Source organism: Bombina bombina, chromosome 10 (genome assembly GCF_027579735.1).
Source record: "Bombina bombina isolate aBomBom1 chromosome 10, aBomBom1.pri, whole genome shotgun sequence".
Taxonomy (NCBI): Eukaryota; Metazoa; Chordata; class Amphibia; order Anura; family Bombinatoridae; genus Bombina; species Bombina bombina.
This window is the reverse complement of record NC_069508.1, coordinates 151,856,905-151,881,775: the sequence shown is the minus strand read 5'-3', so window position 1 is coordinate 151,881,775 and position 24,871 is coordinate 151,856,905. Positions and strand designations below refer to the sequence as shown.

The 24,871-nt window shown below is 40.1% G+C and overlaps 1 protein-coding gene across 4 annotated transcripts in view; it reads right to left on the bottom strand.

Moving 5' to 3' along the window:
* Positions 1-24,871, bottom strand: part of ERI3 (ERI1 exoribonuclease family member 3) — a 922,564-nt gene that overhangs the window by 835,685 nt on the left and 62,008 nt on the right. Inside the window, exons 1-2 of one of the 4 annotated variants that reach the window (XM_053693394.1) lie at positions 17,278-17,308; positions 15,051-15,149 (exon numbers count right to left, since the gene is read on the bottom strand). The exons of 1 other annotated variant lie outside the window; for it this stretch is intronic. In XM_053693394.1, coding sequence (XP_053549369.1) covers positions 15,051-15,054 — 4 coding nt within the window. In that variant the 5' untranslated portion in view covers positions 15,055-15,149; positions 17,278-17,308. Of the gene's footprint in view, positions 1-15,050; positions 15,150-17,277; positions 17,309-24,871 lie in introns of those variants that run through there. 2 more of the 4 variants (XM_053693393.1, XM_053693396.1) reach the window with 2 other exon arrangements.

Sequence of the window (24,871 nt, the reverse complement as noted above, 5' to 3'; positions counted from 1 at the left end):
GGCATGGGATATTTGCTTTTGAATAAATATTCAAATAGCATAATTAATACTTGTTCCTCTGGATATAGCACGTTACTTAGTCTCTTTTTATTGTGATAAAATTAGCAAGTCTATGTTTCTTGTTTGTAAAATGATGATGGCCCACAGTCCTCCATAACATATGGGATTAATACCCAAGCAGATGGTCTATGTTACAGAAGGGTTGGGAAAAATCTGTCTCTGACAGTTCCTATTTAGCCAACATCACAGCCTGAAGGACGTTCCTGCCAAAAGCTGCTTGTGAAGAAGCAAAAACATCAAAATTATAAAATTTGGAAAAAGTATGCAGAGAAGACCATGTGGCAGCTTTGCATATCTGCTCCAAAGATAAATAATTCTTAAAGGCCCACAATGTTGCCACTACTCTTTGTAGAGTGAGCTGTGATACGTTTAGGAGGTGAGTTACCCGTCACCAAGTAAGCCTGGTAAATTACTTGTTTAAGCCAAGAAGCCAACGCTACCTTAGTAGTTTTTTGCCCTGCACGAGACCCAGAGTAATGTACAAACAAACTAGAAGTTTTCCTGAACTCTTTAGTAGCTTGGAGATAGAACTTTAAAGCTCTGACCATGTCCAGATGCAACAATCTTTCCTTAGTTAGAATACAGAGAAGGAACAATTTCTTGAATGATATTATCCGTAAGAACCTAGATTAGAAAGAAAATCATATTTGGTATGAAGTACTGTACAGCTTTGTCATTGTAAAAAATGAAGATCACAAAATAGTGCTGAAAATTCAGAAACTCTTCTTGCAGAAATGATTGCTAACAAGAAAAGTACCTTCCAAGACAACAGCTTGATGTCAATGGAGTGCACTGGTTCAAAGGGAGGACCTTGTAGTGCTGAGAGAACTAGGTTCAAATTCCAGGGTGGAGAAATAGGTTTTACAACTGGAATAAGTCTTACGCTTGGATAAAGGTCTGAACATCTGGAAGTTTAGCCAACTTCCTATGAAAAAGAACAGATAAAGCAGTAATTTGACCTTTCAGGGATATAGCTGATAAAGCCTTGTGAAGGCCATCTTGTAAGAACTGAAGATTAAATCTTTTTTGAGTCACAGGTTTCCTAGCTTGTATCAGAGTTTTAATAACCGAATCTGAGAATCCTCTATGTCTTAAAACTAGAAGGTTAACCTCCACGTATGTTAAATTTAGAGATTTGAGATCCTGATGGAAAAGAGGACCTTGTGATAACAGGTCTAGTCTCAGAGGAAGAAGCCTTGGAGGAGAGAAGGAAATCTGCACTAGATCCGCATACCATGTCCTGTGGGGTCAGGCTGGAGCAATTATTACTACTGATGCTGACTGCTGTTTGATCCGAGCAATGACTCTCGGAAGAAGAAATGGAGGAAACAGGTATGCTAGAGGAAATTCCCATGGACATACCAAGGCTTATATCATTTGAGCCCTTGGATCGCTTGATCTCACACAATATCTTGGAAGTTTGTGATTTAAGTGAGAAGCCATTAGATCTATGTCCGGTAGGCCCCATTTGATCATGATTCAATATTTCCTGATGGAGACACCATTCTCCTGGATCAACCGATTGACGGCTGAGGTAATCCGCTTCCCAGTTGTGGACACCTGGGATGTGAATCGCTGATAGGGAGCATTGGTTTGTCTCTGCCAAGGACAGAATTGGAGACACTTCCTGCATGGCCAGTGGACTGTGGGTACCTCCTTGATGATTTATGTAGGCCACCACTGTAATGTTGTCCAACTGGAAGCGGATAAACTTTTCCTCCTTCAATAAGGGCCAGACCTGAAAAGCCTGGAGAATCACTCAAAGTTCCAGAATGTCCAATGGTAACCTTGCCTCTGAAGGAGATCAAACTCCTTGCACTCTTCGAAAATTACAGACTGACCCCCAGCCTAATACACTGGCCTCTGTCGGTATAATGGCCCATGAAGGATGAAGGAAAGATGCCCCAGGGTCAAAGAAGGACCTTGTGTCCACCAAGACAGAAATTATCTAACGGATGAATCCAGAGCGATTTGTTTCTCCAAATAAAGATAATTATTTGACCACTGACTGAGAATGGCTAATTGAAGGGGACGCAAGTGAAGGCAGAGAAAAGAAACCATGTCTGAAGCAGCTACCATAAAAACCTCCACCTCCATGCAGTGAGCTACAGATGAAAATAAAATACTCTGCAGGGAGAGACATGCTCTCTGAAGTTTTATCCTACGCGGTTCTGTCAGGAACAGACGCATAAGGAATGAATCTATTATGACTCCTAGAAATGTTACCCTTGTAGCAGGATATAATGAACTTTTGGCTAACTGATTTCCCAAACATGCTCTTGAAGAAATAACAGAAGGTTGCGAGTATGAGTGATCACTAGTGACAGGGAAGGAGCTTGCATTTGTATGTTGTCCAGATACGGTGTAATTGAAATACTCTGAGCACTGATCACTGCTAACAGAGCACCCAGCACCTTTGGAAAGATGCATGGAGCTGTAGCTAGCCCAAATGGAAGAGCGACAAACTGGTAATATTTGTCTATATATGCAAATCCCAGGAACTAATAGTGATCCCTGTGGATGGGAATTTGCAGGTATGCATCCTTGCGGTCTATAGTAGTCATAAAGTGACCCTGTTAAATGAAGGGTAATATTGTGCGAATGGTTTCCATCTGAAAGTGGGAACCCTGAGGAAGATATTTAAAGACTTTAGGTCTAGAACAGGTCTGTAAGTCCCTTCCTTCTTTCGGTCAATGAACAGATTGGAGTAAAACCCTTGATCTTGTTGAGACACAGGTACTGGGATAATTACACCTATATCCTCACACAGAAAGGCCACTGTCTTTGACTAAAGTTTGGGAACATGAGACAGAAAGAATAATCTTAGAGAAGGTCTGGACTGAAAAACCTATCCTGTAACCCTGTGAAATGATATTTTTAACCCAGGGGTTCTAGATTGACCTGAACCAGGCCTTATGAAAAAGACGTAGTCTGCCCCCTATCAGAACAGAATCTAGCCTGGGGCCGCACCTTCATGCTTATTTAGTGGTGGTGTTGGACTTCTTGCTCTTAGCCCACTAAAAACCAGGCTTACAGGCTGACTTGGAGGGCTCAGATTCTGGTAAGAGGTAGACCTCTAATCTTCTAAAGAGCGAAAGGAACAAAACTGATCCCCTCATCTGTATGTTCCTTTGGATTTTTTATCCTGAGGAAGAAAGGCTCACTTCCAACCAGTAACCGTCTTAATAATAGAGTCCAAGTACGAACCGAATAGAATCTGAATCATCAGTCTATTCTTTGATACCATGTCTGATGACCAAAAATTTTAACCATAAGGTTCTTCTTGCCAGTACTGCCATAGACATATTTTTGACATTGATCTTGATAATGTCCATCACAGAACCACACATAAATGTTTGAGCCTTTGTAAGGGCTTTAAAAAGGGACTAAACTTTTTTTTTTTTTTTTTTTTGTTTCCTGTGTGGGTAATTAGGGGTGGGATTTTTTTTTCAGCTGTTTGGGCCTAGCTAGATTATAAATTTAGCACATTTACTCTAGGAGCTTGCTCTTTAAGGGTTGCTGTATTGATTCTCTGTTAAAGTAAGATTGTCTGTTTAAGTATTATAGTTAGCTAACCAAGGTAGTTAGGCAAACAAGGTTTTGGGGTAACCAAGGGGAAATATATTTTATACTTTTAAGTTAAACCTTTTATTAAGAATGTGTGAGAATCTCATTCAGTGTACAGCTTGCCACATGTTTGCATCACTGGAGCAGCCGCTTCTGGGATTATATGTTTGTGGCAAGTGTGAGCATATTGTCTCTTTAGAAACTCATATTGGGGATCTGGAGGAACGAATTGCAACACTACATGAAATTCAGACACTTGAAAGGGAAATGGATAGGACTGAGCTGGTTGTTAATGGTTCCAGCAGTGGGAATGGGGAGGATTCAGATGAGGAGACTCCAGGATGTAGCTGGGTCACAGTCAGAGGGCGAAGTAAAGGTAAGTGGAAGAGACAGGCCAGTTCTGAGCTGGTACACCCCAATAGATTTGCCAGATTAAGTGAAGATGTTGGGGATATCAGTTCAGGGGTGGCAGTGTCAGAGAGGGCTGTGTTGCCTAGTATAGTGAACAGTCCTTTAGCTGTGGAAGAGGAGCATACTATGGTGGGCAGTCCTTCAGTCATGGAAGAGGGGCATACAAGTCAGGGCCAGAGGCAGATGTTGGTGGTAGGAGACTCTATTATTAGGAAGGTTGATAGGGTAATTTGTCATCCAGACCCTTTACATAGAACAGTTTGCTGTCTTCCAGGGGCTCGTGTTAGGCATATTGTGGAGCGTATTGATAGATTGTTAGAAGCAGTGGCGGTTCTAGACAAATTTTACTGGGGGGGGCAAAGTGGGGCCAGTGTTTAATCAGAGGGGCACATTAAAAAAAATATAGATATACATTTATTATATATGTATAAAGCCTTGATATAAGGGCCACATTTTAAAAATTTTACATGGACACATGCTCATTAAGATGACAGATTTTACCTTTTTGTGACTTTCCTTACACAGCTCAAGGTATTAAGAATATGGTATAAATTGCATCTTTAAGCAAAATACAACTTAGAAAGTATATACAAATACTTCAAGAAAATAGTTACCTTAAACAATTAAAAACCGCACACAACACACAATAAGCTGACTAATATTGTCTAACAAAAATTTTAGATGATGATCATGTAAATCAATTTGAAGAGCAAATTGATACACAACATTAATACAACAAATACCCATAAGCTAAAACAAATGTGTTGATAACATAAGCACCATATTGATATCTGTGCACTGCAATTTACACATTTAAGGATTCAATGGTCGGTTAGACTTCCACTTTTCTTCTTGTCTACCATCTTGCCCCCACTTATGACATACGTGGATCTCAAGACACTCCCTATACCTCTGTCTCCCTTAAGCTTTTGCTAATTAATTAGATCGATCAATCATCATGTCAGTCTGCCCTCTCAGCTCTCCTGCCTGTCTGTTCTCTACTCTAAGTTACGATCTAACAGGGGGGGCCGGGGACATTTTTACAGGGGCACCGGCCCCTGTAGGCCCCCCTGTAGAACCGCCCCTGGTTAGAGGGATGTGGGTCTGATCCTGCAGTCATGGTGCATATTGGTACTAATGAAGGAATCGGTGGGAGATGGAGAGTCCTAAAAAATGACTTCAGGGAGTTAGGTAGCAAGCTTAAAGCAAGGACCTCCAAAGTAATATTTTCTGAGATATTACCAGTGCCGTGTGCTAATTCAGTAAGGCAGAAGGAGTTAAGGTCTGTTAATTCATGGCTAAAGACATGGTGTAAAAATGAGGGGTTTGACTTTTTAGAACACTGGGCTGATTTTTCACTAGGGTACAATTTGTACAGTAAGGATGGATTGCACCTGAATGACATGGGTGCAGGTGTGTTGGGGGAAAGGATGGTAGCACGTTTAGAGAACCTTTTAAACTAGGCAAAGGGGGGGAGGGTCAGTTAGAACAAAATAGAACAGAGAGATCAGTCTGTAAATATGACAATCCCTTAATATCTCAAGGAAGGGATGACTTAAGAAATGTCACATTAGAAAATATAGAGGAAAGCACACAGAGTAGCAGCAGAAAGCACATGAAAATTAAATGTATGACAACAAATGCAAGAAGCATGACAGGTAAAATGGGGGAGCTGACGCTCTTAGTTGCAGAAGAGGACTATGATGTTATCAGTATAACTGAAACTTGGTGGGATGATTCACATGACTGGGCAGTTAACTTAGAGGGGTATACATTATTTAGGAGGGACAGGAATAATAAAAGGGGTGGAGGAATCTGCATGTATATTAAACCTAACCTTAAACCTACAATAAGGGAAGATATTTATGATACAAGTGACAATGTAGAGACCCTGTGGGTTGAAATAAAGAGTGGGGGGAAAAATCCTAAAAAAATATTACTAGGAACATGCTACAAGCCTCCCAACATTAGTGACCCGGAGGAAACTCAACTACTTATCCAAATAGGTAAGGCTGCTAATAACAGTGCTGTAATTATGGGAGATTTTAACTACCCTGATATAAACTGGGCCAATGAAACTAGTAATTCAGCTAAGGGGGATAGATTTTTAAATGTTCTCAGGGATAACTTCTTGTCACAATTAATAGAGGAGCCAACTAGGAGTAAAGCTATATTGGATTTAGTGCTATCAAACAATACAGATATAATATCAAACATAGAAGTTAAAGAACATTTGGGTAACAGTGATCATAACATGGTCACATTTGAAATCTATTTTCAAATGCAGTGTTTTAAAGGCTTAACTAAGACTTTTAATTTCAAGAAAGCAAAATTCAACGATTTAAGGAAATCATTAAATAATATAAATTGGGACAATGTATTTTCTAATAAAAATACAGAGAATAAATGGATAATATTTAAAAATGTGTTAAATAAATATACATATCAACACATACCATATGGTTATAAAAGTAAAAATAAAAAAAACAAAGCCGTTATGGCTAAATAAAAATGTGTTAAGAGAAATTAGGAAAAAACGTAGGGCATTTAAATTATTAAAAGAAAATAGTACAGACTCAGCATACAATATTTATAAGGAATGTAACAAAGCATGCAAAAAAGCAATCAAATTAGCCAAAATTGAAAATGAAAAATTAATTGCTAAGGATTCTAAGTCTAACCCTAAAAGGTTCTTTAAGTACATAAATAGCAAAAAATCTAAGAAGGATAATATAGGTACATTAAAATGCGTGGAGGGTAGCATGATAAATAATGACAGGGAGAAGGCTGAGGTACTAAACCAGTTTTTTTCTTCAGTATACACAAGAGAGGAACCATTGAATGATACTTTTGAACATAATAGAACATGCCAGTCCATACCACTAATTGGGTTTTGTTTAGAGGATATCAGGAAAAAACTGGAAAATATTAAGGTAAATAAAACTCCAGGCCCAGATGGAATACACCCAAGGGTGTTAAGGGAACTTAGCACTGTTATAGACAAACCTTTACTCTTAATTTTTCAAGACTCATTATCCTCAGGCATGGTACCCCAGGATTGGCGTAAAGCTGATGTGGTGCCACTCTTCAAAAAGGGAAGCAGGGATGATCCAGGAAGCTATAGACCAGTTAGTCTGACATCAATAGTGGGGAAGATATTTGAAGGGATTATAAGGGATTATATTTATGAGCATATTCGTGTAAACAAGATTATGAGTTCTAATCAGCATGGCTTTAGGAGAAATAGATCATGTCAAACTAATCTAATTAGATTCTACGAGGAAGTAAGTAAAAATATAGATAAAGGGGAATCAGTGGATGTGATATACTTAGATTTTGCAAAGGCATTTGATACAGTGCCACATGAGAGATTAATGCACAAAATTAAGGGACTGGGAATAGCTGAAAATGTAAGTTTATGGATAAATAACTGGATAAAATATAGGGAACAACGAGTAGTAGTAAATGGATCATACTCAGATTGGACAAAGGTAATCAGTGGAGTACCCCAGGGATCAGTACTGGGCCCTGTTCTTTTTAATATTTTTATAAATGACTTGGAGCAAGGATTAAATAGCGACATCTCTATTTTTGCAGATGATACTAAGTTAAGTAAGGTCATAAGGTCAGAGCAGGACGAACTGTCTTTACAAAGGGATTTGCTAAAATTAGAACTATGGGCAAGTGAATGGAAAATGAGATTTAATACGGAAAAATGCAAGGTTCTACATTTTGGAAGTAAAAATAAGCAGGCTGCGTATTTTTTAAATGGGACAAGACTTAGCCAAACACAGGAGGAAAGGGATTTGGGAGTAGTAATAGATAACAAGCTAAAAATGGGTGCACAATGCAGGTCAGCGGCTTCAAAGGCTAATAAGATACTAGCATGTATTAAAAGAGGCATTGATTCAAGGGAGGAAAGCATAATTCTGTCATTATATAAAGCCCTGGTAAGACCTCACCTTGAGTTTGGAGTGCAGTTCTGGGGACCAATTGCTAAAAAAGATATTGCAGAACTAGAAAAAGTTCAGAGAAGGGCCACAAAGCTAATAAGGGGATTGGAGAAATTAACCTATGAGGAGAGGCTAGCCAAACTGGGTCTGTTTTCTTTAGAAAAAAGGCGCTTGAGAGGTGACATGATTACTTTATATAAATATATTCAAGGCCCATATACAGAGATGGCAGAAGCTCTGTTTATTCCAAGAAAATTGTTTCTGACAAGAGGTCATAATTTAAGGTTGGAGGAAAGGAGATTTAATCTCCTGCAACGGAAACGTTTTTTTCACTGTGAGAGCAATAAAATTGTGGAACTCATTACCAAAGGAGGTAGTGAATGCCAATACCATAGATACATTTAAAAATAGTCTGGATAAGTTTCTGTATACAAACAAAATTCATGGATATGATTGCTAGTATTAAATGGGTCACATTTTAATGGGGTTATTTAAGCTTAACTGGAGCTTTTTGTAAGTATTTTAGATTTGTATAGGTTGAACTCGATGGACTTCAGTCTTTTTTTCAACCTTATCTACTATGTTACTATAATACTCATATGCAAAATCACTTGAAACTAATGCAGCATAACTGTAAAAAGCTAACAGGAATATATCCCCTGATCATCTTTATGTAAAAAAGGAAGATATTCTACCTCACAATTTCCTCAGCTCAGCAGAGTAAGTGCTGTGTAAAAAGTTATACTTCAGCTGTTGTCCAGCAGCAGGTAAAAAAAATCATTTAAAAAAAAATGAAGAAATGAACTGCAGCCAATCAGCATCAACAGTGCTGAGGTCATGAACTCTTTTACTGTGATCTCATGAGATTTCACTTAAATCTCATGAGATTTCATAGTAAACTTCCTTAAACTGAATAGGAAAATAACATGAGTGTGCACAAAGCTCACTCCCTTGCAGATCCAGGGACAGGCATACTGATTTGCTGCTTAAAGTCCTTTACCTTGGGGTGTGAATACTTAGGACATTTTGAGGTAAAATATTTTTCTTTTTTACAGAGATGTTCAGGTGATATTTTCAGCTTTTTACAGCTATTCTGCCTCACTTTCAAGTGTTTCAACATTTGGGTATCATGGCCCTTTAATGCAATTTTGCAAGTCCTCAGTAGAGGTGCTGTCCGCCACCATTTTGGCTAGGGAGTCACACCCATAGTGTTCCTGCTGCAGCCACACAGGTGAGAGACACTGCTGGTTTAAGTAAAAAAAAAAAAAAAAAGTTTGAAGAAAGAGTTTCCTTAAGAAAGACTCCAGTTTGCAGTCCATTGTATCTCTGAATAAAGTGCTATCCTCCAAAGGGATAGTTGTACATTTGGCAAGGGTAAAAATAGCTCCATCAACCTCAGGAATTGTTTCCCACACTTCCACATTCGGTTCCGGAAAGTGGTACATTTTCTTAAATCTGGTGGAAGGAGCAAAAGGCACACCTGGCTTTTTCCATTCATTGGCAATATAGTCAGAGACTACATAAGGGACTTAAAGGGACTTAAAGGGACATGAAACCCACATTTTTTCTTTCATGATTTAGAAAGAGCATACTATTTTAAACAACTTTCTAATTTACTTCTATGATCTAATTTGTTTCATTCTCTTGATATACTTGGCTGAAAAGCATATCCAGATAGGCTCAGTAGCTACTGATTGGTTGCTGCACATAGATGCCTCGTGTGATTGGCTCACACATGTGCATTGCTATTTCTTTAACAAAGGATATCTAAAAAATGAAGAAATTAGATAATAGAAGTAAATTGGAATGTTGTTTAAAATTGTATTCTCTACTTCAATTATGAAAGAAAGTTTTTGGGTTTAGTGACCCTTTAAAAACACCTGTGGAATTTCTGGTGGAGCTTTGAAATCAATATTTAACTGAACAGGCTTTTCCTCAGAATGCTTTTAAAAACTCAAGCAATAAGCTACGGATATGCTCCACTTTAAATCTAAAGCCATTGTCATATTCAGGATCAGGAACAATTTGTCACAATTGTGTAAATGCTATTTTTAAATTCTGGAGTAAAATGAGTAGAATCCTCCTAAATGACAAGTATTGTGCAAACTTCGTTCTGAGAAATGTGGCTGCTTTTCATGCAAAACCGGAGGTACAGGGGAACAGTATTTTATTTTAGTGTATGTTTTATGCACCAAGCATAAAACATACACTACAATAAAATACTGTTCCCCTGCCTAACCGGGGCCTCCTCTACTGAACCGCTCACTGCAGTAAGCAGATGGCAGTTTTCTTAAAGGGACATACATAAGTGCCTTCAGAGTTGACAGAGGGCTGCAAAGCATCCCAGGCTTCCCTGACTATGTCCCTGATAATGAAAGGACAGGTAGGGAGCTGAGCGGAAAAAAAAATGATGTGTCATGAGGAGAGCAAATAAAGTCCATCTGGCTATGCTGTACCTGTATCAGAGTACCTAAAAATAGCCTCTGGACTGTGTGTTTGCTGTGTAATGTCACTTAGCTTACGCAGCACCCCACCACTGGCTTATCAGTTATGTAAATCCATGTCAATGAAGCTGTATCAGTATCCAGTAGAGAGCCCGTCCCTTGCAGGTATTGAGTACTGCAGAGGATTGCAGCAGGAAATACCTAATTCCCTCAGGTGGAGGCTAGGGACAAATCCTAGCAATGCCTGAGGATAGTTATGGCATAGAGAAATATTGCGCACATAACAGGGTATTCCTATGTCCCTGTATCACCCAGCTGCTGTGAATACTCTTTTCTGTCTTCTTTGTAAACAATACTCCCGGGGACTCTGGGTCTCACATAGGTCTGAGCTCCCAATTTGTAATCCATAAGAAAGTAGCTGGAAACACCTCTATTCTCAACCATCTCCTACAATGCCAAGAACAAAACTAAGAGAGAGATGAGAGGTCAGAGGGTTTTAAAGCTCTTGTATGGGTTCTTGAACTCTTCTTGATGGTGGGAAATATATCACATATGTTATGGAGGACTGCAGACCATCATCATTTTACGAAAGAAAGTTACATTTTGACTAGACTGTCCCTTTAGGCTAAAGTTCTCCAAAACTGAGCCCCTTATTTTCCCTTCCTTCTTCTAAAATCTCTACCCTCCAGCTTTCTATGACTATTGACAATAACATTATTACACCAACGCTGCATGCCCAATGTCTTGGAGTCACAATTGACCCATACCTTTCTTTCACTCATCACATCTAGTCTTTGGCTAATTCCTGCCCTTTGCACCTTAAAAACATCTCCAAAATTCAACATTTCCTCACACATGACACAACTAAGATTTTAATCCACTATTATCGCTGCCAAGAGTTTCATGCACTACTTAAAGATTCTAATGTTCAGGGATGCATATATTATTTGTTAACCTTTTCTTACCTTAGTTTCACTAAGCTCCTCTACTCCTTCTGTTATCCCCTTGAACCCCTTTAGCATGTAAAGCTATGAGTCCAGCGGTTTGTAGATCACCTTCATGACAGCTGACTACAACAGTGTAACTATTGGCAGGGCCATCTACCCACTTATTCCCTATATAATCTACCTTGCATATTATACCCATGTTTATTGCACTTCGGAACCTGTTGGCACTCTACAAATAACCAATGATAATAATAATAATAACATGCATTTGTCTACCATGTATGATCTGGGTGCCAGATTTTACATGTCCTGAGCTCACATTACAGCAAATTGAGGAGGTAAATACAGAGAGAGGTATTTAAATAAGAGAAGCAAGAAGAAGTAGTAAAATGATACCACCACCGCTCTCGCTTTCACATATTTAGATTTGCTGTGATATTTGATAGCACACACAATTTTAAATTTATAAAAACAATGGCAGCATCAAGGATTTTAAAGACCAAACTTTTCATCAAAGTATGCATGGAACTCCTATTCTATGACTTCACGAACAACAACTTATAAATGTATAGTTAGTCCAAAAAATATATATAAAAAAGTATCCTTGCTCTATTGATATCTAAATCTCTGGACTAGCATGGCTACTTATATATATATATTCTTTTCTCCAGCCTTAAAGGGACATTAAGCACTGAGGGCTAGATTACAAGTGGAGCACAAAATATTGCTTTTGCGAAATCGATATTTCCACTCCACTTAGTAATACCAGCACACGCAAATCTGCGCTGGTATTACAAGTTAGGTTGTGTTCGCATTGCACGGAAGTGTTGTGCTCACAAGAGTGAAGGGGGTCGCGCAGTGATGGGCAGCAAATTTAAATATATATGTATATGCTTTTTTACATATATACGTAACTTATGTGTTAATAGGAGTATAAACACATTACCACATAATTATATATGTATATAAGCATATACATATATATTTACAGGGAACCCACAGTTCCCATAGACTGCAATGTAAAGGCACTTTTCTAACACTCCACAGCCACCACTTTTAACCCCAAAAACTGCTTTTAAAAAAAGATGCTAATATTTTTTAATTTAGAATAGCCACTACACAATTTATTTGGGGGGGGAATTGGGGAACAATTTGGGGTCTGACCTCTGGTTAAAGGGACAGTAAACCTTAAAAATAATGTTATATAATTCTGCACATAGTGCAGAATTATATAACATTATTTAGGTCCTATAGCCATAAACGCATTTTTTACCGTTTAATTTGCTAAAATACGGCGCTTTTACAGACCCGCTCTCTGCTGAGCGGGTCTGTTATTTTTAGTCAGCGCATCGGGCCAGCTGTATAGTCACAGCCCGGCCCGACCGCGCCATAGCACTAAGTGCAGCTCGCTCCTGTCCAGCCATTACAAGTTCGTGGTAGCAATACCCAGCCACTTGTAATGGCTGGTTATTTATTGCACGTCCATAAACTGGCGACTTTGCTCGTTTACAGATACGTGATAAATTAGCGCTCCAATTGTAATCCAGTCTTAAACAAATACTAGATAGAATGATGCATTAAAAAAAAGATTAGTCTGAGAATAACATGCAGATGGCATTTTTAAGGTTTCATTAGCCGTTTAAATATTGACAAAATAAGTGTAAAGTTTTAGGTGCATATTTATCAAGACCGCTGCTCCATAACTTGTCCCCTGCTCTGAGGCCGCGGACAGAAATCAACCCAATCGAATACGATCGGGTTGACACCCCCTGCTAGCGGCCGATTGGCCGCGAATCTGCAGGGGGCGGCATTGCACCAGCAGTTATGCATACTATTTTTACTTAAAAGGGACAGTCAACACAAGAATTTTTGTTATTTAAAAAGAAAGATAATCCCTTTATTACCCATTACCCAGTTTTGCATAACCAACACCGTTAATGAAATACACTTTTTACCTTTGTGATTACCTTATATCTATGCCTCTGCAGACTGCCCCCTTATTTCAGTTCTTTTGACAGACTTGCATTTTAGCCAGTCAGTGCTCACTCCAGGGTAACTTATCGTGCATGAGCTCAATGTTATCTATATGAAACACATGAACTAATGCCCTCTAGTGGTCAAAATGCATTCAGATTAGAGGCAGCCTTCAAGGTCTAAGAAATTAGCATATGAACCTCCTAGATTTAGCTTTCAACTAAGAATACCAAGAGAACAAAGCAAAATTGGTGATAAAAGTAAATTGAAAAGTTGTTTAAAATTACATTCCCTATTTAAATCATGAAAGTTTTTTTGAACTTGACTGTCCCTTTAATTAGCCCTTTTAGGATATGCACAGAGCCCAACATGTTTTATGGCACTGTAATATCACCCAGGTGACATCATCTTAAATGCAAATACTTGTCTACCACTACCAGAGATTGCTTGGTATTGTTACCAGCTCTATACAACTGTTATTAAATTAAGTGATTTATTGACTCTTTAAGATATAGGAAAGTCAAAACTAAACTTGCAGAATTCAGATAGAGCAGGTCATTTTAAGACACTTTTAAATTCACTTCTATTTTCAAATGTGCTTGGTTTGCTTGTTATCCCTCGTTGAAAAAGAATACGCACACATGTATCCTACACTAGTGAGAGCTAGCTGCTCATTGGTGCCTGCACACATTTGTCTTTTGTGATTAGCTAACTAGATGTGTTCAGCTAGCTGCTAGTAGTGCAATGCTGATCATTCAGCAAAGGATAACAAGAGAATGAAACACAATTGATAATAGAAGTGAATGGGAAAGTTGTTTAAAATTGTACGTTCTATCCAAATCACAAAATAATATTTTGGTGTTAGGACTGTATGTCATACTGAACTGCTGTTGGATTCTGGAGGCTGTAACAACCTTTGAATATCTCCTGCAGCACCATCTTCCTTCACTGTGTATCAGTCTCCTTAACCCACTAATCAATGCAGCCAGACATACAGCTGGTTCCTTTCCCTGTGAGGATATCTTTTACACAGCTTCAAATTCAGGATTAAATCAACGGCTTCTCAGGAAATCTCATATCCACTGTTAAAGGACTTCACTCAATTCAGCGGTCACTGCTTAGCTTCCACCCTCTGCCCAGATTTCCAATCAGATATCACCCTTTAACTACAAGTAGTGGAGGTTAGTAGGTATGTGATTTGTGCAGATCTCTAATGAATTAATCGACTGCTTATGTAGTCCCATTTTGTCTTGAAAGAAAACCAAATGTAGCCACCAATAAGCGAGCGCTATCCAGGGTGGGGAATCTAAAATGGGCTTGCTCCTTAGCTTTACATTCCTGCTTTTTAAATAAAGATAGCAAGAGAACAAAGAAAAAGTGATAATAAGAGTAAATTAGAAAGTTGCTTAAAATTGCATGCTCTATCTGAATTATGAAAGACAAAATGTGGGTTTAGTATTCCATTAATGCAGAATATATATATATTTCCATGCAAGGTTAGCACTCTAGAATAACTTCTTAGAGCCTGAGTCACAAATGAATATAGGTATACAAGAAAGACTCTTCTCTTTTTCATATGTTTTTCAACATTTATTTTCCAACGTTTCGGCCCCAACCTGGGGGCCTTTGTCAAGGTAACATACAATGCAAACTAACACAATATTTATACCCTGTTAAGCCACTCCCCCACTCACTCATGTGATGCTCTATGACCCTGTGATTCTCTGATTTTCTTAAGGTAGAATCTGAATTCAGTTCACTTAACTGATTACTGGAATTTTCCTTTTCTCTACCTAAAATAAAGCATTAATACATTAGAATACTATAGTCACATGTGCATCACTAGAAAAAAGTGTTAGGATTACAGGGTAATAAACATATTTACAAATAACTATTATAACTGATTTATAAACTAACTACTATATCCCCTCCATTGGTGGTACAAGAGTCCACTATAATAATATAATCAAAAAATCAGCTTATTGAGTTTCAGATGACTTATTTTACAAGAAACAGGACAGAGACAGGTGTGTATTTAAGCCCCTGGGGTTGACTGTGTCTAGTTCAGAGATCCATCTGGCCTCTCTTTGTGATAAAATTGTCTTTCTATCACCCCCTTGTTTCAGAGGTTGTATTTGGTCTATAGGACAACATCTGAGACTAGACACAGAGTGGCCCTTTTTCAGAAAATGTTAGCCACAGGCTGATCTGACTCCCCTTTCTCTAAAGCCTGTCTGATGCTGGACCTATGTACTGCCATTCTCTCCTTCAGCATACATTCCGTCTTTCCAATATACATGTCCCCACACTGGCATTTGATCATATAAACCACGTATTTGGACTCACAGTTTAATGGCTGTCTTATGTCATACCTCCTACCAGTGTGGTTGTGTGTGAATGTGTTGCCTAGGATTAGATTATCACATGTAGTGCATCCATGACACCTAAATACACCTGGTTTTCTCATCAGAAAATGTTTTACTGGTTTTTCATATTTATCAGTGGGGTCTGCCTGTACTAACATATCCTTCAAGGAGCGTCCCCTTCTATAAGAGAATATTGGGAGTTCTTTTGTGAAAGATTTTAATCTCTCATCCCCTTGTAGGATTTTCCAATTATCCTGGATAGCCTTTCATATTTTCCAACTGTCTGTTGTATACTCAGTGACAAAAAATAGTTTATCTTCATTCTTTCTCCTTTTCTCCACTTTTTGTTCTTTTGCTATTGTTGCCTGTGTTTTGCTATCTTGTAAGATATTGGCTGGGTATCCCCTCTCTGAGAATCTTTCACCCATTTCATCCACAGCTCTTTCTACCTCATCCAGTTTAGAGGTGAGTCTCGCTGCTCTCAACATTTGAGCTTTTGACATAGAGTTAAGTAGGTGTCTTGGGTGAAAACTCTCATATCGTACTAACGTGTTTCTATCCGTAGTCTTTCTATACACCCTTGTCTCTATCCTGGCATTGTCTCTGAATAGTTCTATATCCAGAAACTCAATTTTCTTTTTATCCCATTTAGGGACAAATCTAATGGGGCCCTGAATTTTATTAATCTCATCCAGGAATTTAGTGAGGGTACTTTCACCACCATACCAGAGAAAAAACACATTGTCTATGAACCTCCTGTAGTTCCTAACATATTGTAAGAATAATTAATTATTCAGAATATTAGCCTGTTCATATGAATGCATAAAAATATTAGCATAACTCGGTGCTACCCGAGAGCCCATGGCTGTACCCATGCACTGTAGAAAAACATCCTTTTCAAATTTGAAATAGTTTTTATGCAATATAAAATGTAATAGTAAGGTTAGGTATTCTACAGGAGGCCCCCTAGAACTAGTATTTTCTTGTAACAACTGCCTAACTGCCTCAATCCCCTCCTCATGAGGGATGCAGGTATAAAGATTTGAGACATCCATTGTAACAAATAGCATATTATCCCCCACAAGATTCTATTCCTTTCGGTGTCTCTAGGAAGTGATCAGAGTCTCTTATGTATGAGGGTATTTGTTTTACTAGTTCCTGTAGAATATCATCCAAGTATTGGGCCACTGGTTGGTTTAGTGACTCCATAGCTGAATTTTTTATTATATTATTATAGTGGACTCTTGTACCACCAATGGAGGGGATATAGTAGTTAGTTTATAAATCAGTTATAATAGTTATTTGTAAATATGTTTATTAACCTGTAATCCTAACATTTTTTTCTAGTGATGCACATGTGACTATAGTATTCTAATGTATTAATGCTTTATTTTAGGTAGAGAAAAGGAAAATTCCAGTAATCAGTTAAGTGAACTGAATTCAGATTCTACCTTAAGAAAATCAGAGAATCACAGGGTCATAGAGCATCACCTGAGTGAGTGGGGGAGTGGCTTAACAGGGTATAAATATTGTGTTAGTTTGCATTGTATGTTACCTTGACAAAGGCCCAGGTTGGGGCTGAAACGTTGGAAAATAAATGTTGAAAAGCCTATGAAAAAGAGAGAAGAGTGTGTTTTTTAAACTATTTTCACCCAATATAGTATTAATTAAATAATAGTAATTGATGGATAAAATCATTGAACATGTAGTGGCAATTTGATAAGTCATTATTACTAACCAGATGACAATGTACATAGATAGCAGCACATGTACTAGTAAATATCACATGCTTCATTCTGACAAATCAGAAGCTATTACTAACCAGTTGATAATACATACTGACAAAAACACGTCAGTACAAAGTCACGTTTTTGGATACTAATTGCATGCTGATTATCTGTGTTGACCGGCCCTATATACCCCACAACCAGACCAATTATAAGCAGTTTGGCTGTGACATATTCAGCATACATTTTTTACTTATTGACAATTGGCACAATTCATATATATTGGATATTGCAGATCTTGAAAAGACACACCCCTACTTGATGACAGGCTGATGTGTGTCGGCAGGTGAACATGGAGTAAGAGCAAGCTATAAAATACAACCATCAAATCTGCAGGGGCTTGGCAGCTATTGACATAGTTAAAGGTCAGTCATTAGGCATAAACAGGTTTGTTTTTTTTGCATCATAGAATGATCTCTACCTACACACCTGATGTCTGTCTTTTCATGGAATAGTTTTCTCCTCTGTATTTTTAACTTGTGTACTTTTTAGTGTAGCAGTATAGTGCATCTCTTTTACTTTTTTTCAGTTATGTTTTATTTACAAGCATACAGAAAGAGAATTGCTCTATCAGGCACAAACAACAGCTCAGTTGTTTGTGCCTGTTTGGTCAGACTGATATGCTTCAGGAAAGTTCTCCTCTGTGAAAAACATAATTTATGCTTACCTGATAAATTTATTTCTCTTGTAGTGTATCCAGTCCACGGATCATCCATTACTTGTGGGATATTCTCCTTCCCAACAGGAAGTTGCAAGAGGATCACCCACAGCAGAGCTGCTATATAGCTCCTCCCCTCACTGCCATATCCAGTCATTCGACCGAAACAAGACGAGAAAGGAGAAACCATAGGGTGCAGTGGTGACTGTAGTTTAATTAAAATTTAGACCTGCCTTAAAAGGACAGGGCGGGCCGTGGACTGGATACACTACAAGAGAAATAAATTTATCAGGTAAGCATAAATTATGTTTTATCTTGTTAAGTAAGTGTATCCAGTCCACGGATCATCCATTACTTGTGGGATACCAATACCAAAGCTAAAGTACACGGATGATGGGAGGGACAAGGCAGGAACTTAAACGGAAGGAACCACTGCCTGTAGAACCTTTCTCCCAAAAACAGCCTCAGAAGAAGCAAAAGTGTCAAATTTGTAAAATTTTGAAAAGGTGTGAAGCGAAGACCAAGTCGCAGCCTTGCAAATCTGTTCAACAGAGGCCTCATTTTTAAAGGCCCAGGTGAAAGTCACAGCTCTAGTAGAATGAGCTGTAATCCTTTCAGGGGGCTGGTGTCCAGCAGTCTCATAGGCTAAGCGTATTATGCTCCGAAGCCAAAAGGAGAGAGAGGTTGCCGAAGCTTTTTGACCTCTCCTCTGTCCAGAGTAAACGACAAACAGGGCAGATGTTTGACGAAAATCTTTAGTAGCCTGTAAGAAAAACTTCAAGGCACGGACTACGTCCAGATTATGCAAAAGACGTTCCTTCTTTGAAGAAGGATTAGGGCACAATGATGGAATAACAATCTCTTGATTGATATTCCTGTTAGAAACCACCTTAAGTAAAAACCCAGGTTTGGTACGCAGAACTACCTTGTCTGAATGAAAAATCAGATAAGGAGAATCACAATGTAAGGCAGATAACTCAGAGACTCTTCGAGCCGAGGAAATAGCCATCAAAAACAGAACTTTCCAAGATAAAAGTTTAATATCAATGGAATGAAGGGGTTCAAACGGAACTCCCTGAAGAACTTTAAGAACCAAGTTTAAGCTCCACGGGGGAGCAACAGTTTTAAACACAGGCTTAATCCTAACCAAAGCCTGACAAAATGCCTGGACGTCTGGAACTTCTGCCAGACGCTTGTGCAAAAGAATAGATAGAGCAGAGATCTGTCCTTTTAAAGAACTAGCTGATAAGCCTTTGTCCAAACCCTCTTGGAGAAAGGACAATATCCTAGGAATCCTAACCTTACTCCATGAGTAACTCTTGGATTCACACCAATAAAGATATTTACGCCATATCTTATGGTAGATTTTCTTCCGAGCCTGTATTAAGGTATCAATGACTGACTCGGAGAAGCCACGCCTTGATAGAATCAAGCGTTCAATCTCCATGCAGTCAGTCTCAGAGAAATTAGATTTGGATGATTGAAAGGACCTTGTATTAGAAGGTCCTGCCTCAGAGGCAGAGTCCATGGTGGAAGAGATGACATGTCCACTAGGTCTGCATACCAGGTCCTGCGTGGCCACGCAGGCGCTATCAGAATCACGATGCTCTCTCCTGTTTGATTTTGGCAATCAGTCGAGGGAGCAGAGGAAACGGTGGAAACACATAGGCCAGGTTGAAGAACCAAGGAGCTGCTAGAGCATCTATCAGCGTTGCTCCCGGGTCCCTGGACCTGGATCCGTAACAAGGAAGCTTGGCATTCTGGCGAGACGCCATGAGATCCAGTTCTGGTTTGCCTCAACGATGGACCAGTTGAGCAAACACCTCCGGATGGAGTTCCCACTCCCCCGGATGAAAAGTCTGACGACTTAGAAAATCCGCCTCCCAGTTCTCTACGCCTGGGATGTGGATCGCTGACAGGTGGCAAGAGTGAGACTCTGCCCAGCGAATTATCTTTGAGACTGGCAATTTGAAAGCTTGACGCCTGTATCAGGATGTCGTCTAGATACGGAGCAACCGCTATGCCTCGCGGTCTTAGAACCGCCAGAAGTGAGCCCAGAACCTTTGTAAAAATTCTCGGGGCAGTGGCCAACCCGAAGGGAAGAGCTACAAATTGGTAATGCCTGTCTAGAAAGGCAAACCTTAGGAACCGATGATGATCTTTGTGAATCGGTATGTGAAGGTAGGCATCCTTTAAGTCCACTGTGGTCATGTACTGACCCACTTGGATCATGGGTAGGATGGTCCGAATAGTTTCCATTTTGAATGATGGAACTCTGAGGAATTTGTTTAAGATCTTTAGATCCAAGATTGGTCTGAAGGTTCCCTCTTTCTTGGGAACCACAAACAGATTTGAATAAAATCCCTGTCCTTGTTCAGTCCGCGGAACTGGATGGATCACTCCCATTACTAGGAGGTCTTGCACACAGCTTAGGAATGCCTCTTTCTTTATCTGGTTTGCTGATAACCTTGAAAGATGAAATCTCTCTTGTGGAGGAGAAGCTTTGAAGTCCAGAAGATATCCCTGAGATATGATCTCCAACACCCAGGGATCCTGAACATCTCTTGCCCACGCCTGGGCGAAGAGAGAAAGTCTGCCCCCCACTAGATCCGTTTCCGGATAGGGGGCCGTTCCTTCATGCTGTCTTGGGGGCAGCAGCAGGCTTTCCGGCCTGCTTGCCCTTGTTCCAGGACTGGTTAGGTTTCCAGGCCTGTCTGGAATGAGCAACAGTTCCCTCTTGTTTTGAAGCAGAGGAAGTTGATGCTGCTCCTGCCTTGAAATTTCGAAAGGCACAAAAAACAGAATTTATGCTTACCTGATAAATTACTTTCTCCAACGGTGTGTCCGGTCCACGGCGTCATCCTTACTTGTGGGATATTCCCTTCCCCAACAGGAAATGGCAAAGAGCCCAGCAAAGCTGGTCATATGATCCCTCCTAGGCTCCGCCTACCCCAGTCATTCGACCGACGTACAGGAGGAAATATGCATAGGAGAAACCATATGATACCGTGGTGACTGTAGTTAGAGAAAATAATTCATCAGACCTGATTAAAAAAAACAGGGCGGGCCGTGGACCGGACACACCGTTGGAGAAAGTAATTTATCAGGTAAGCATAAATTCTGTTTTCTCCAACATAGGTGTGTCCGGTCCACGGCGTCATCCTTACTTGTGGGAACCAATACCAAAGCTTTAGGACACGGATGAAGGGAGGGAGCAAATCAGGTCACCTAAATGGAAGGCACCACGGCTTGCAAAACCTTTCTCCCAAAAATAGCCTCTGAAGAAGCAAAAGTATCAAATTTGTAAAATTTGGCAAAAGTGTGCAGTGAAGACCAAGTCGCTGCCTTACATATCTGGTCAACAGAAGCCTCGTTCTTGAAGGCCCATGTGGAAGCCACAGCCCTAGTGGAGTGAGCTGTGATTCTTTCAGGAGGCTGCCGTCCGGCAGTCTCATAAGCCAAACGGATAATGCTTTTAAGCCAAAAAGAAAGAGAGGTAGAAGTTGCTTTTTGACCTCTCCTTTTACCAGAATAAACAACAAACAAAGAAGAAGTTTGTCTGAAATCTTTAGTGGCCTCTAAATAGAATTTTAGAGCACGGACTACGTCCAAATTGTGTAACAAACGTTCCTTCTTTGAAACTGGATTCGGGCACAAAGAAGGTACAACTATCTCCTGGTTAATATTCTTGTTGGAAACAACTTTCGGAAGAAAACCAGGCTTAGTACGCTAAACCACCTTATCTGCATGGAACACCAGATAGGGCGGAGAACACTGCAGAGCAGATATCTCAGAAACTCTTCTAGCAGAAGAAATTGCAACCAAAAACAAAACTTTCCAAGATAATAACTTAATATCTACGGAATGTAAGGGTTCAAACGGAACCCCTTGAAGAACTGAAAGAACTAGATTAAGACTCCAGGGAGGAGTCAAAGGTCTGTAAACAGGCTTGATTCTAACCAGAGCCTGAACAAACGCTTGAACGTCTGGCACAGCTGCCAGCCTTTTGTGAAGTAAAACAGATAACGCAGAAATCTGTCCCATCAGAGAACTTGCAGATAATCCCTTCTCCAAACCCTCTTGTAGAAAGGATAAAATCCTAGGAATTTTTATCTTGTTCCATGGGAATCCTTTAGATTCACACCAATAGATATGTTTTTTCCATATCTTATGGTAAATTTTTCTAGTTACAGGCTTTCTAGCCTGAATCAGAGTATCTATTACAGAATCTGAAAACCCACGCTTTGATAAAATCAAGCGTTCAATCTCCAAGCAGTCAGTTGGAGAGAAACCAGATTCGGATGTTCGAATGGACCTTGAACAAGAAGGTCCTGTCTCAAAGGTAGCTTCCATGGTGGAGCCGATGACATATTCACCAGGTCTGCATACCAAGTCCTGCGTGGCCACGCAGGAGCTATCAAGATCACCGAAGCCCTCTCCTGGTTGATCCTGGCTACCAGCCTGGGAATGAGAGGAAACGGTGGGAAAACATAAGCTAGGTTGAAGGTCCAAGGTGCTACTAGTGCATCTACTAGAGTCGCCTTGGGATCCCTGGATCTGGACCCGTAACAAGGAACCTTGAAGTTCTGACGAGACGCCATCAGATCCATGTCTGGAATGCCCCATAATTTAGTTATTTGGGCAAAGATTTCCGGGTGGAGTTCCCACTCCCCCGGATGGAATGTCTGACGACTCAGAAAATCCGCTTCCCAATTTTCCACTCCTGGGATGTGGATTGCAGACAAGTGGCAGGAGTGATCCTCCGCCCATTGAATTATCTTGGTCACTTCCTCCATCGCCAGGGAACTCCTTGTTCCCCCCTGATGGTTGATATATGCAACTGTCGTCATGTTGTCTGATTGAAACCTTATGAATTTGGCCTTTGCTAGATGAGGCCAAGCTTTGAGAGCATTGAATATTGCTCTCAGTTCCAGAATGTTTATCGGGAGAAGAGATTCTTCCCGAGACCATAGACCCTGAGCTTTCAGGGGTTCCCAGACCGCGCCCCAGCCCACCAGACTGGCGTCGGTCGTGACAATGACCCACTCTGGTCTGCGGAAGCTCATTCCCTGTGACAGGTTGTCCAGGATTAGCCACCAACGGAGTGAATCTCTGGTCTTTTGATCTACTTGAATCGTCGGAGACAAGTCTGTATAATCCCCATTCCACTGTCTGAGCATGCACAGTTGTAATGGTCTTAGATGAATTCGTACAAAAGGAACTATGTCCATTGCTGCAACCATCAATCCTCTTACTTCCATGCACTGCGCTATGGAAGGACGAAGAACAGAATGAAGAACTTGACAAGAGCTTAGAAGTTTTGATTTTCTGACCTCTGTCAGAAAAATTCTCATTTCTAAGGAGTCTATTATTGTTCCCAAGAAGGGAACTCTTGTTGACGGGGAAAGAGAACTTTTTTCTATGTTTACTTTCCATCCGTGAGATCTGAGAAAGGCTAGAACGATGTCCGTATGAGCCTTTGCTTTTGACAGAGACGACGCTTGAATCAGGATGTCGTCCAAGTACGGTACTACTGCAATGCCCCTTGGTCTTAGAACCGCTAGAAGGGACCCTAGTACCTTTGTGAAAATTCTCGGAGCAGTGGCTAATCCGAAAGGAAGTGCCACAAACTGGTAATGCTTGTCCAGAAAAGCGAACCTTAGGAACTGATGATGTTCCTTGTGGATAGGAATATGGAGGTACGCATCCTTTAAATCCACCGTGGTCATAAATTGACCTTCCTGGATGGTAGGAAGGATCGTTCGAATGGTTTCCATTTTGAATGATGGAACCCTGAGAAATTTGTTTAGGATCTTGAGATCTAGAATTGGTCTGAACGTTCCCTCTTTTTTGGGAACTATGAACAGGTTGGAGTAAAATCCCATCCCTTGTTCTCTTATTGGAACTGGATGAATTACTCCCATCCTTAACAGGTCTTCTACACAATGTAAGAATGCCTGTCTTTTTATTTGGTTTGAAGATAATTGAGACCTGTGGAACCTTCCCCTTGGGGGTAGTTCCTTGAATTCCAGGAGATAACCTTGAGAAACTATTTCTAGTGCCCAAGGATCCTGAACATCTCTTGCCCAGGCCTGAGCAAAGAGAGAAAGTCTGCCCCCCACCAGATCCGGTCCCGGATCGGGGGCCATCCCTTCATGCTGATTTGGTAGCAGTGGCAGGCTTCTTGGCCTGCTTACCCTTGTTCCAGCCTTGCATCGGTCTCCAGGCTGGTTTGGGTTGAGAAGTATTACCCTCTTGCTTAGAGGATGTAGAAGTAGAGGCTGGTCCATTTCTGCGAAAGGGACGAAAATTAGGCTTATTTCTAGCCTTAAAAGACCTATCCTGAGGAAGGGCGTGGCCCTTTCCTCCGGTGATGTCTGAAATAATCTCTTTCAAAACAGGACCAAACAGTGTTTTGCCCTTGAAAGGGATGTTAAGCAATTTTGTCTTGGAAGACATATCCGCTGACCAAGACTTTAGCCAGAGCGCTCTGCGCGCCACGATAGCAAACCCTGAATTTTTCGCCGCTAATCTCGCTAATTGCAAAGCGGCATCTAGAATAAAAGAGTTAGCCAATTTAAGTGCATGAACTCTGTCCATAATCTCCTCATACGAAGATTCCTTATCGAGCGACTTTTCTAGTTCTTCGAACCAGAAACACGCTGCCGTAGTGACAGGAACAATGCATGAAATTGGTTGAAGAA